Source organism: Vicugna pacos, chromosome 12 (genome assembly GCF_048564905.1).
Source record: "Vicugna pacos chromosome 12, VicPac4, whole genome shotgun sequence".
Lineage (NCBI taxonomy): Eukaryota > Metazoa > Chordata > Mammalia > Artiodactyla > Camelidae > Vicugna > Vicugna pacos.
The window spans coordinates 59,329,079-59,342,787 of NC_132998.1; the positions used below are offsets into that span (position 1 = coordinate 59,329,079).

At 43.9% G+C, this 13,709-nt stretch overlaps 1 protein-coding gene across 4 annotated transcripts in view; it reads left to right on the forward strand.

Moving 5' to 3' along the window:
- The window catches only part of TNRC6B (trinucleotide repeat containing adaptor 6B), a 225,856-nt gene extending 212,400 nt beyond the window's left edge, over positions 1 to 13,456 (forward strand). For all 4 annotated transcript variants that reach the window (XM_072973566.1, XM_015241646.3, XM_031671771.2 and 1 more), the window contains one exon: positions 887 to 13,456. In XM_072973566.1, the coding sequence (XP_072829667.1) occupies positions 887 to 1,274 (388 nt within the window). In that variant the 3' untranslated portion in view covers positions 1,275 to 13,456. The remainder of the gene's footprint in view (positions 1 to 886) is intronic.
- Positions 13,457 to 13,709: the final 253 nt, after the last annotated feature.

Here is a 13,709-nt window from a genome sequence, read left to right on the forward strand (position 1 = left end):
GAGTATTTGGGCACCTGCTTAATTAAGATGCACAAGAACACGCCCACAAATGGTGTCAGCACGTAAGCAGTTGCTTGAGTACGGAGGTGGCTGATCTCTTCTATCTGTGTAAGCATGAATTGTCCTGTGTGTGTGTGTGATAATCAGAATTCCAAAAGTGATGAGTTTAAAGCAGTAAGTCTTTAGTATTGTAAAAACAAAGCCAATATTTACGCAAATGTGAAGCCCTGTAAGTGCTGTCCCTTTTCCTTATAGAACCTAGCTGCTTACTTGGGCCTATTGTGGGTGGTGGTGAAATATGATGGTCTCAGTGGGTAGCAGGGGTTCCACCCAGAGTAGATGGGACTGGATCAGACTGTGACAATCCTCATCCCTGCCACTGTCAAGCTGGTGTGAACAGGAAAGAACTGACTCCCTGTGGCTGCAGATGCCATGACAGAAAGGTACCCAGAGAACAAGCAAGTGATGGTGCGCCTCCGGCAGTGAGCCAGCCCCGAGACAAAGCAGCACTTCTCATGTCTGAAGCTGGGTCACCTTGATGCTTGGAGTGTGACCTTTTACCCCCAAGGGGAAAAAAGAGATGACATTTTACTCGACATGGAAATTCCATATTCCGAGGGAAACTGATACATAGTATCCTCCAGTAGTCTTGGGATATCTTGAGAGTTGGTGATGCCTACGTGCTCTAAATCAGTACTTCTCAGTCACTGGTGGTCCAGTTAGAATGCAGGTTCTGATGCTGTGATTCTGAAAAGCATCCAGGAGATACAGAAGCTACTAGTCGAAGTACCACACTTTTGAGTAGTGAGGACTCAAACACTCAGTCCCTAAGCCTGCTTTAGGACTTTCTTCAAATCCATGGTTCTTTCCCTCCCCTTTTTTCCAGGTGTGTGTTGGGAAACACTACCATCCTGGCTGAGTTTGCCACCGATGACGAAGTTAGCCGCTTTCTGGCACAAGCTCAGCCCCCTACACCTGCGGCAACGCCGAATGCGCCCGCGGCGGGTTGGCAGTCCCTGGAGACCGGCCAGACCCAGCCGGACCCTGTCGGGCCTGCCCTGAATCTGTTTGGTGGGTCCACAGGGCTCGGGCAGTGGAGCAGCAGTGCTGGTGGCAGCAGCGGGGCCGACCTTGCTGGCGCTTCGTTGTGGGGGCCCCCAAACTATTCTTCTAGCTTGTGGGGAGTCCCAACTGTGGAAGATCCCCATAGGATGGGCAGCCCTGCTCCTTTACTACCTGGTGACCTTCTGGGAGGAGGGTCGGATTCAATCTGAACTTAGAACTTTCAACTCTGACCTCGTGACCTTTTTTGGAACAGCAGCAGCACTAACTTGACCTTTTCGTTTTTTTTTTCAACTTGCAATAAATACATTTTTAAAAGGAAAAAAGAAAACGGAGAGAGAAAAAAAGGTGGGTCATTGACAGACTGTCTGAGCACATAGTTGCCTCCCTTATAACTTCAGTTTTTCGTTTGGAATATGAATCCAAAAAGAGAACATATCACTCTTGAAATACTTGAATCATGAACGCCAACCTAGAAAGACAATGTGAAGCAAGTACACATACCATTTAAATTTAAACACAAAAAAATTAAAAAAATTAGTTTCTAGTTTTTCACTTTTTTCATGTTATATGGAAGTTGTTGCTAAGAAACATATATACTGAAAAAAATAGCTTTTTAACTTTGTTTGCACTGGGTGTGTTTCCGTCCTTAGGTCTACCATGTTTGGGAGGGAGGGGAATTCAAAAGAATTGTTGGGGTGGGGGGAGGGAAGACTTGACGGAGCCTCACTTTAAAAACAAAAACACAAAAAACCTAAAAAAAAAAAAAAGGAAAAAATTTGTGATTGGCTGGTTGATAAATACCAGTGTGTTCTGGCACATGTAACTGCCCAGGCATGCTCGTTCTGGTATGTGTGTGCACGTGTGTTCATGTGCATTCGCGTGCATCCTGCTCTCTGTCTCTGTGTGTGTGTGCCCGTGTCCTCCTCCTCTTCCCCGCCCCGATTTCTCAGAAAGCTGCATTGCTGACAGTCCGCAGGCTGGCTGGCCGGCCATCTGCTTTTTATTTTTATTTTATTATTTTTTTTATCTATGAGAACACAGGAGCATGGGGAGCCACTGCTACGAAAGCAACCCCGTTGGGCTGTCTGGAGGTGAACAGAGTGCTTTTTAATGATGAAAGCAGGGAGCTCCTTTACATTTGCAAAGTAGCCTGAGTGTGAGTTTTCTGTAGCTTTTCTTTTGACCTAGCAGTAGAGTGGAGCACTGCCACGTCCCAAAAATTAGGAGAGCAGGAGGTACCTCTTGGAGCAACTGTGTGTTTACTTATTTCTGTGTTTTAAAGTAAGTGGTGGCCGCTAGGCACATCTGAATACCTGTCCAGTTTCATGCTGGCCTTTTTGTTAGTTTGAATGGGAACAGATGACAAGATAGTTTCTAATGATGTGGTGTTTCAAAAGCAGAAAAATCGCGTTCCCCCTTTCTTGTGTAATCAGGTATGAGAAATTCATCAGAAAGTCAGGTAATGCTGAATTAAAATTTTCTATTGGTTCTCTTTTTCATTTTCTGGAAACAGAAAAAGCTAAGTGTTGAGCAGCCTCCTGAAAGCACCTGCAGCCCCTCCCTCTCTGCTCCTCTCTTGCTGAGCGTTACCTGTGCCAGGCCATGGCGTGTTACAGCACCAGGCCATCACTGACAGAAACGTTTACTTAACGAATGTTCTTAAACCAGTGTGTACTTCAAGCGTTTCCTTTTGTTTCTCTGTGTTGTGTATTTCCTGTGTATGTGGTTTTGCTTAGGCAGGTATAACTTAGCAAAGACTTTTAAGTATTGCACCTTTTTTTGGTTTTGACCCCCACCCCCTGTTTTTTTTCCTTGTAATGTTGCTTTTTTAATTTCGGTATTTAAAGACTTTTTGTTGTTGTTTTAAGCATCAATGTAGTAGTACTCTGGGCCGAATAGGGGGCAACTTTTAATCCACAGTTATCACCAACATGTATGTACTTATGTTGGAATCAAAATGTATCAAACTGCTTTTTGTGAAGAGTTACAGCAGACCTGAAGGGGTACCCCTTTATACAAAGCAGATGGCTGGCGGGGCGGGTGGGGGGTGGGGGGGAACGTATGCCGGTAACGTGCTAGCACTTGTGTGGACGTCCCAGTCTGCATTATACTGTTTAACATAAAGTGCCGACATTCTGTACCAGCAAATACCTGCCCATTCCAACCCTTGGTGGGAGCAGACCTCTACTGTCCTCCGTAACTTGCTGCTAGTGAGGACAAGGGAGTTTTTCTTTCTTTAGCATCTTCAGTGAAGGATACAACAATGCCTAATACATTTGACTTTTAGCTTGTGTTGTGTGGAGGTGGGTGGGTGGGTGTGTATAGGGAAAGGCAAAAACGAATTATTTGCATTTAAGTGGTTTTGTGAGACAATGGGAATTCTATAGTCCTCTCGGCTTACCCTGTTGATGATAAACCTAGCCTCAAAAGAGATTGACGTGCATAATTCAAGTGAGCATTTGCTCACGTAAGTCTTTGTGTGAACCCTTTGTGGGTAGGTGGTCAAACTTGAGTTTCCAGCGTTGGTTTGGTCCCATTAGATGCCTTGTAGCAAACTAACTGTGCCCTCCGGCTTCATCACCACCATGCTCGTTCCACCTCTGCCCATGTACAAAATGTCTCCTTCCAACCCCCATGGACTGCTCTCTGCAAGGGGGCATGAACCCTGTCATGTGTGGTGACCTCCACATGGAGAGCCGCGGTGTCAGACATCTACAGAAGGCGAAATCTCAGTGTCCCTGGGCCAGGAGCATGGCCCGCGGCTCCCTCGAGCCAGTGGTGACCCTCTCCACTGGCGCGGCAGGCTCCCTGCCGTGTCCTGCCCCACCCTCCCCCTTCCTGCCTGTTGGTTCCTTGACCTGCACTATCGGTTAGTTGAGGTCCTTATGATACTACGGTGAAAGCCGGGTGCTAGAGCCCCTCTTGTTTACAAGACATAATGAGGGATTTGAAATATGTAAAAATAAACATGAGAAGCTAAAATGTTCTTCCATCATAAGCTTAAAGGGAAAAAAATCAAAAACTTAAAAAAAGACCAAAAAGTGCGTATATATATACATATAAATATATATTTTAGATGAAGACTAACTCTGGGAGCATTTAACAGTGTTTTTTGTTTTTGTTTTTAACATTTATTTTCCTGCTTTAAAATTTGCAAGCATTCTCAGGAATTCTAGGGTAGGAAGCCAGTTTTTGGAAGATGGTTTATTTAACCGTATCTTATCCTAGATAGACGGCTGTTTCTTTCCTGTTAATAAACTTTTACAAGTTCCTGAAACTTCAAAAAGTTTAAGCAATTTTTACTTACGAAATATGTAAAAAGAAAAGTCTCCAAACGTTATTGTCATACTGGGGATCACACATTTTAAAACACGTAGAAAGAAATATTTTTTAAAAATTATCAATTTAGCAGCAACAGGTAAATTCACTATCTTAAAAAATATGGGAGAAGGATTAAGCTTTATAAGAGCTCTATCATGGATTCATTTGAAATTGTGTATAATTTAACGGGAGAGTGTTTGGTGTATATAAATGGGAATGCCATCACTTTATTCCTTTCCATTTAAGACTGAACCCAAATCTCCCCTAGGAACTTTTGTTTTTATTTTTTTAAAGGAACCTTTCTCCCTGTCTCTCCAACCCCAGCAACAAAAGAAAGGAAGAGAAAGAAACAACAGCTAAAAAATAGTAAAAAGTAACTCTAATCTGTAACATAGTACGGTTGGATTGCTGAGAATCTATGTAAAGAGTTAGGAAATATAGGTTAATAATTTTTGAAACAAATTTTAAATGTAGGCATTACTAGAGGACAAATATCTATGGACTGTTCTATTAATGAAGAATGTCTGTCTTACCTCCGTCTGTGATAGGGAGGAGGAGAAAATAGTAGAAGAATCTAATAAGGAACAAGTGATTTTACTTTTTTAGCTCCCAGCTACTGTTGTGCTCATTTTAATTGCTGTTTTGAAGATCTGCTGCTTAATTATCCCCATCCCTCAGCCGGAGGTGTGGAGTATTTCCTTTCAGTTTTTGGTGATGTCGAATTCTCCTTTTGTATTCCCTCCTGGGGCCAGGGGTTAGAATTCCCAAACATGACCACAGCTTCTTTTAAACATCTGAGCTTCCCAGTGGGGAAGAGACTCCAGCTCGATAGGTGAAGGGAGTGGGTGGGGTTGCTGCCTGCAATTTCTTTAAAACCGCTTTAGTGCCTTCGTACATACACCCAGACATCCTACGCAGGGGGAACGCGCGTGTATGTGCTTGTGGTCCAGTCGCTCCACAGACAGTAAGATGCTGGCCCATTATGGAAGTCGGAGTAGTTCTGGACAGGTTCTGGACAGCCCAGAGACAGTGGTCTACATTTAAAATAAACAAACAGAAGTCAAGGAAGTTAAGTACGCTTTTATGTCTTGAGCATGTGGAACGCCAAGCTCCTTCCCTGCGCTGTTCCCCTCCGCTACTGTGTGCATTTGCAGTGACTTGGAAAGTGTCTTTGTGTCAGGCCAATAGAAAGGGGTACCTATTTCTCTGCTCTTGTCCTTTGTCGGCTCCCTTTCCCTCAACCCCCTTTTTCTCGTCAAGTTGCCGGAAGCTTTGCTTTATTGGTTGGCAGTGACCTAAGAACAGGATATAGTGAGGATGTAATGGAAGAGAAAAACTTTCCCTTCCTCTGTATTCTTTGGCAAGAGCCATGTCTGCTGAGAGAGTAGGTGGCTTCAATACACTTAGAAAATCCGGTGGGAGTATCTTCTCTTCCACCACATTCTGGCGTGTGTACAGGGCTTGCCGGTCACCTCTCATTTACGGAGGTTTTCTTTATAAACGCTTGGATCATGTGAATTTGAGCTTTCCAATTTTTAACAGTTTTTCTGTGTTGTTGTTTTTTTTTTTAAACACTTGATTACTAGTGGCTAGGAGTATCCATCTCTCAGACATCGCAAACTTGGTTTCTGTCTACCACATCAGCAGCCAAAGAAAAGAAGCACTAGTAGGGAAAGGGATGTCTTCCATCAGACCGGGGACCTCTGCTGGCAGCTGAGATCCAGTGCCATGACCTGATTTTCGGTGTTCAAAAAATACAGATCTCCGAGACACTGTGAAGAAATGAGTGGCCCACGTGGCATCTCTGATCCCTCAGTCCCTAGCCTGTTTTTCAGTACAACGTGCACAGAAGTTAACTTAACAGTGCTGCAAGTCAAGGTTCCAAACCAAAATTTTTTTTATCAGTGTCCCCCCACAGTAAATCAGCATTACGCATTGATTGCCATTCAATCAATTTTATTTATAGCAGCTTGATTTTCTATTACTGTGGCTCCTGATCTAAAAACTTTCCCACCTCTTCTGACATGAATGTAGCATAAATTAGCAACTGGCTCTTCCAAGTTCCTGTGGGTTTAGTGTGATGTATAAAACATGCAAAAAAGAAAAGAAAGAAAAAAGAAAGGAATAAAAAGAAATTGCTAAGAATTTGGAAGAGCTGTTGTAATATATCTAGCAGAAACTAGAATTTCACAGGCTATTAACTGGTTGCAAATATTCACTCTCACTCTCACCACTTTTTTGGGAGTGGGAGGGGGAGACAGTTTTTGTAAGGTTAACAGCCAGATTCCACATTGACCTCAGATGCTGTGTACTTTCTAGTTTTATTTTTTATATTCTGCCATCTGCCATCTTGACTCTTCTCTCAAACAGAATGAAGATGTCTGTGAGCTGAGCAAAACGCTTAGGCCAAGCCTGTTCTCCTTTGCGGTGTAAACAGGATGTTTTCCTCGGATTTGGCTGTAAGAGCCATCTCCCAGATTAGGGAACAATTGAGTCTTTACGTTGAAAAGGTCCCCTTCTCCCCCATCCCCAGAGTTCACATTCAACATGTAACACGCTGTAGGTTACTGTTTTGAGTTTTTGGGTTTTTTTCCTTTTGTTTTGATTATGTATAAAGTCCTTAGGAGTAGAGATACATTTTTAGCTGGTTTAAAAAAAAAATCAAAACTTTTTCTTCCCCAGTGTGTTGCCAAGTTTTATCAGACTTCATGACTATGCATTAATGACACTTCTTAGTGTTACTACAAAAAGAAGTCTTGTTCTTTAATTGCTTTCCCTCCCGTGAACGTACAGCTGAGGCTGCGTGCGACAGTCCAGATGAAAACAGTCTAGCCCGTGTGCACCAGTGAATTGTCAATCTTTAGACCTCAGCAGTCAGAAAACGGGGTGCCGTTTGCATACTGCGCCACACCCCCTCTGCATTCTTACCCACAAGCACAGGGTGTCCACATGGTCTAGAAACAGGCAAGTGTATAAAATGTTGTCAAGGACTTCATCATCATCATGAGTCTATTAAAAAACAGGATATGGTATGTATTTCCAGAGCTAGTGCACACCCTGTGACAAGGCCAGTGCCAAAGGTGTGTGTGTTTTCAGAGATGGTCCCCAGTTGTCAATGGTGATGTTGTTTTCTTGACCTTAAATCTGATAAGGGAGGTACTGGCATCGCATTCTTTATTTGAAATAATTATCAACTTCAAGAATCTCTTAACACAGTTAACAATGTAATAAAAATTGAACAATAACCCTCTCCATCCTGCCCACCTTGCCTCCCCCTGCTTGCTCACAAGCATCTGCAGGACGGTGAAGGGTGCACAGTCAGGACACAGGGCTCCTTCCCGCCCCACCCCGGCTGGGCTTCTCTGCTCCCCTCAGGCCGGGTCTCAGACTACATCTGGAGGAATCACCCAGTATTCAAACATCTGAGTAGTTCTTTAACTGTCTGTCTCCTGTAGTAACCTCCTACCACGACCGAAATAAGAACAGTAAAAGCGATTGAAACTGCCAGTGTTTGCCTCACAGAATTTAAATCGTTTCCCTTCCACTTAGCTATACACCTGAACTTGTTTTTAATGACAACTGTGCACACCAGGAAAGATGGTTCTGCCCTGACCAAAAGGTCTCTGCAAGATTCAGTCGTTGGTTCTTCATTGTGACAAACACTTGTTTTGTTCATGGGAGGAGAAAGGTCAGATAAAGGCAAGAAGTGTTGTTTTAAGTTAAAAGGAAATAGTGTTTCGCTAAAGCACTTTGTGCCTCAATTTCATTTTCAAACTATGAATCATTGCTCTGAAAGTAAATTCCCAATTGGAATTGACCAATTTGGAGCCAATATTAATAAGCTGGGATTGTTTTATCAAGAAGTGAGATTCTTCTTTACTGCTCACGGTGAGCAGCAAAAGAGAAACTGTCGAGTAGCTTCCAGTGTCGTGACGCAAAGTGCTTTCCTTCCCTTCCCATCGCCTGCATCCCTGGACCTCTCACCGCCTCTGGGTTCCTTTTCCCCAGGCTCACGAAAAGCGCGCAGTCCTCGGAGGGCTGGGTTGTGAGCAGTGGCGGGAGGGGAGGAGCAGCCTTCCTTCAGGACTCACCCTCCAGCAGAGCTTTATGGAGAGGAAAATAGTGTGTCCTACGTATAAGTTCACCAAAAATGAAAAAGTGGGGGATTTCTACAAAACAAAAACCTTTGGAACCCTTGAAGTTACATACCTTTTAAAGGTAGTATAATTTTTCACCAAGTGATGCGTTCAGCATGACACTTCTTGCCAGAAATTTCAGGATAAGTTAGAATAAATGTGTTTAAAACACCACCCCTACCTACCCCCTTTTTAATTTTGTCCAAGGGAATTGATTACCTAAGTGGTAATATTTCTGAATGTGCCTTTGTGAGTTCAGAGATCGTCTGTTTTAGGAAGAACCTATCCATTGGGATAAAACAGAAAGACGGTCAGCTTAGTCTTTAGGGAAGTCAGCATTTCTCCTGGCCGTCCGCAGGGGCAGCTGTGGAGTGTTCATTAGCATCAATATTGCACAGTGTAGAGTCGGGGGAAGGGGCTCTAGGACTTGGGAGAGGGGGTGATGAGGTGATGGTGCACAGGTGACAGAGACCAGGTTAGTCCAAGAGTGCAGGTGGACCTTTCCTATCTGCATTGCCTAGTTCTCTTCGTGTATATGTGTGTGCGTGCGTGGCTGTGGCTGTTTGAGTTTTCGTCTTTCTGTAAGCACTGGAGAACTGAAATATGGTGATGTTTGTGACACATGCACATTGAGAAGGCTTTTTCCAGCTCCTGCCATGTGCGGAGCAGGCAGCGAATTTCCACCCTTGAGTCTGTGTCCTGGGAAGACGATTCTTTTCCCAAATGGAAGTCATATGATGTTGCTGTTTATGCGAACAGGGTATTACACACAAGGAAAAGGCTTTTGAGAGAATAAGATTGAAGCATTTGAGAAAGAGAAAAATCTGAAATCATATTTTATTTCTTCAGAACGATGATAGTTAAACATAGAAATCTGCAGTGTCTCTTCTTTTGTTTTATGTTTGTTTTAAACAATTCCACCTCTTCTCCCCGCTCCCTATCTTCTAAAGAAATAGCAAGTGAATGCTAAGGGCCATTTCCATAATTCCTCAGAACTCCCCAAAGAGGAAAACAGTCCCTCCACGAGATTCCTTCAGCTTCATTCAGGAAGACACAGGGAGGAGAGATGCTGCAGCTTCCGGGCTTCACTCTCATTCCTCTCTAATGGCCTTGAAATGTATTATTATGCAAATGTGAATTTTGATACTGAATTTAAGAAGAGGTTGTTGGATTTTTCTTTTTTCAAAAAAAAAAAGATCCCATATGTGGTCATCATTGCTTCTTTATTTTGTAACGTGAATTGTAACTATGCATTCTGCAAAGAGGGGGGAGGAGAGGGCAGAAAGGGGAAGGAAGTAGCTTTGCATCCTTGTTCTACAGTTTCTGTGTCCATGGTATTCCCCCCCCCACGTGCTGGCAGGGAAGGGGAGTGAGAGCAGAGGCAGTAAGGTCGGCACAGTGAGGTAGAACGAGACCTCTGTCCGCCGGCCCACCTGCCGGCCCGGCACAGTCTGGGGGTCCTGCGGTTCTGTCAGCCCGTGTGGTCCCGGAGTCTCCGTCTTAGCCGTGCAGTGTTAACCTGGTGCAGTGGTGGGGCCCCAAAGGCTCCAGTGTTCTCTGGAAAAAAGTACTCGTCCTTTCCTGAATTCAGAACCCTTTCAAGCTCAGGAAACCATGCCTCACTCTGCTGACCTTAATCCTTATGTCAATTTCAAAAAAGACCTCCTCCTCCTCCTCCTCGCTCCATTTTAATTTTTCTTTCTTCTTTCTTAATCGTTTTTAAGTGAATTGAATTATAAGGAAACTCTCTGGCTCTGTGGGGCAGGAGACTGTTGCTTGATGGTCCTCTTCCCCGTCCACGACCCTCAGCCGCGCGTCAGCTCCCTGCTTCCTTTGCATCTGTGAAGCTGCGTGTAGCTGTGAGCAGTGAGGTGTCCGACCCGGGAGAGCCTGCAGCCTCCTCTTTGTCCTCACAGAAGCGCTTTGCTGATCTTGCCTGTGGTGAGTCGTGGCGCCTGCCCTGCTCTGGTCTAGGCATTATTTGCAACACACAGTATCGTAAGCGAGAGATTGTTCTGCCCACAGTCAGTGTTTCCGTGTGGTGATGTTCACAGTACTGTAACGAGTAACAGACTTGATCACAGTCTCCTCGTGCCCCTGCAAGGCTGCAGAGGCACCATCTTATCAGGGTTCCAATCTGCTAGATTGCCTTTAGACAAAAAAAAAAACAAAACAAAACAAAAAAATGAAATTCTGACGTTTCAACTGTCTAACACAAAACAATACCTCGAGGTACATTTCCCCTGCAGTGTAGACCCTTAACTCCCCTCTCCTTTTCTGACATCAGTGGGTTATCCTTTTAAAAATATGAATGTGTAAATAGCAGGATAACTTTTACAATTTTTTCTTTGCTGTGAAAGTAACCCTAAAATATATTTTCTCCTTTTTTTTTTAAGCCATCATGTTTGAGAGGAGAAAAGCAGAACAGGTCAGGGGAGTGGACTTACATTTGTGGGGTGGTGGTCTCTCCGTTGCCTCCCGTACACAGTGACAGCAGACCAGCGTTTGTACCATTGTGAGTAGGTGCCACCTATTCCGGCTCTAGGTCCAGGGTGGGGAGTGTCTGGATTCCTCTCTTTCAGAAGGTCCGCCACCTCCAGGGACTCCGGAGTTTTCTCTGCCTGAGACCTTGAACTCTCGGCCTTTCTTGGTTCGCACACACACGTACATGCACGCACACTTTGAGTTACTCAGTCGCATCCTGTAGGTCATAAAGAGAATTAGTCCCTGGCATTTCAATGTTGTGCTTTAGAATTCATAGCCTTGTCAAGTTGTGATGCTCCGGAAATGAATTGATTTCTTACTTAGCTGGGAGCTCATCTGAGACAGGCAGACGACCTCCCTGAAAGGCGCGTGCAACCCTCAGATGCTTCTCCCTCCATGAGGCTTGAAGCTGACACTAGGTAGACAGAAAGAAGTTTCACAAGTGCTGCTTGTAGGGACGTGTCAGCTACTGCTCTCTTAGATTCAGGCACCCACGAGGCAGGGTCAGAATGGGTCCTTTTGAACAGCTTCTCCAGCAACCCCCAGCTCCCCCCATCTTAAAGGTAAACCCTGTATCTGTCAAGATGCCCTTTTTTGAGCTCGCTCACCTTGTACAGTGACGATGTCCTTTGAGGGGAAGAAGCATGCTACTAAACACGCGTTCACCGCCCGCCTGCTGATCTGGGCGCCGCTGGCCTTCAGGGTTTATTTCTGTTGGTTGTGTGGAGGCCCCTTTTCTGTCCATCTCCTTCTGCTGATCCTTCCTGAGTTCTCCCTGCCCTTCTGTCCCGTACACCGGAGGCTCCCTAAGGGCTTTGCTGGTTTCTGCACTTCTGTCCTGGGACACTCCCCCCACCACCCTTTGCACACACCAGTGACCAAAGTGTGTCCAGTGATCTCACAGAAGACATCAAAAAACGGTGCATGCACCGTGGGTGTGCTCACAGACACGCGCACAGACTCTGCGCCCTTGGCCTTAACCTCAGGATGACTTACGGTGCAGGAACATTTTTAACAGGTTTTAAAAAAATTTAAAAAAATACCCTTCTGGGAGGAAAAAATAAAGCAGACACAACAGCTCAACTGTGCCCACTCCTGACTCTCCACCATTTGCTTACAACTTACTCTGTGCCCACCCCACCCCATCCCTGTTTTGAGTAACCAAAAACAGATAACAGAAGCAACCTGAGGAGAGGTTTCTGGACTATTTTATCTTTCTCCATGTAGATGGAGATATATATGCTGCTTTGGGTTCCATAATCCTAGGGGGCTATGTTTACATAGTAAAATACATCCTACCAAATCAGGAAACTGAGTAAGGAAATCTCTGCAGTCAGAGTTAGGTCTCTGATGGTGAACAAGAGAAGCGAGGGTTCCTGGGGGTGGGGCAGAGGAGGCGAGGCGGAGAAGTACCATCTAATGGCTTGTGACACGTCGCTCCTTCCTCCTTTCTCCTCCCTTCGCTTCTCTCCTTGCCCCCTTAAAAGAAGGTGCAGAGAAGGGCATCAGAAAGAGGCTGGATCTTTAAAAGGCAGCTTTCCAACTTTGCACACAAACAGGTAACAGGAAGGTACAGCAAAACTCCTCTCATCTGAAACACTGTCAGCAGAAACAAAACCTGTAAACATGACCCAATGGCTGCACATGTTGATGCTCTCTGCAAGTTACCTAGAAGTGTTTTGTTTTTCTTATACTTGAAATAGCTTTTACAATGTTATTTTGGTGGCTTTCTTTTCTCTCTCCTGGTGGGCGATAGAGAAAGTGAACGACGGGGTTGAAGGAAGTTTGAGGGGAGAAAAGGGAGGATATGGCATTGTCTTTTTTTTTTTTTTCTTAAACATAGAGGTTTAATCAAACTCCCATATGTTGAAATTGCTCCTCATATTACTGGTTTTACATGGACACAGAAACTAGGCACTTTAGAGGTGCACTTGCATGGCAGGCTGGGCCCCCCTTTTCTATATTTTATTTTACTTTTTTAGTATAGTGGTACTTAAAATCACTGGTTCACTTAAAAAACAAACAATAAAATGTTAAACTCTACTAATGTACAAATAAGCTGAAAAGTTGCATTTTATGTGTATTTTTTGCCATAGCAGGTACTGTATTTCTCATGCTGGATTTCAAAAAAAAAAAGTCAAAAACAAAAAAAACTAAAGGGTGGTCTTTTATTGGATTGTGACAGGTTGAGTAATAAGGAATTAAGTCGTCGTCATTTCATTAAAACTGAGAGATGATGTAATGCATATATAAGAGTTTTCTGAAGGGTTTTTCTGGGCTTTTAAACAGCTTATTTTTGTTTTTGTTTAGTTTTTTATTTTATTTTATTTTGGAAAGATATGATTGTATTATGTGCAACTCAGTTGCTTACATTATAACTACAAAATATTTTTGGGTTCCTGGAAAAAAAAAAAGAAAAAAGACTAATAAATGTGTTTGGCTGCTAAGCATTTATTGTGGTTTCCTGTTTTATTCTGCCAATTTAATTTGCTCATTTGTTGAATGTTTATATTTTTTCTGCTCTTCTTCCTCTCCCTGCTGCACACATAAAAGCTATCTGAAATTCAGCATCTGAACTGGGCCTCAACTTTATCTGCTTTGTCTTGTTATGTTTTTGTTGTCGGGGTTGTCAGGTTGGCCTGATCATGCTGGGTTTTGTGCTCCTTGCTGTCTGCCCAGCTGTTGGGTTTAGATTCTCTGAAA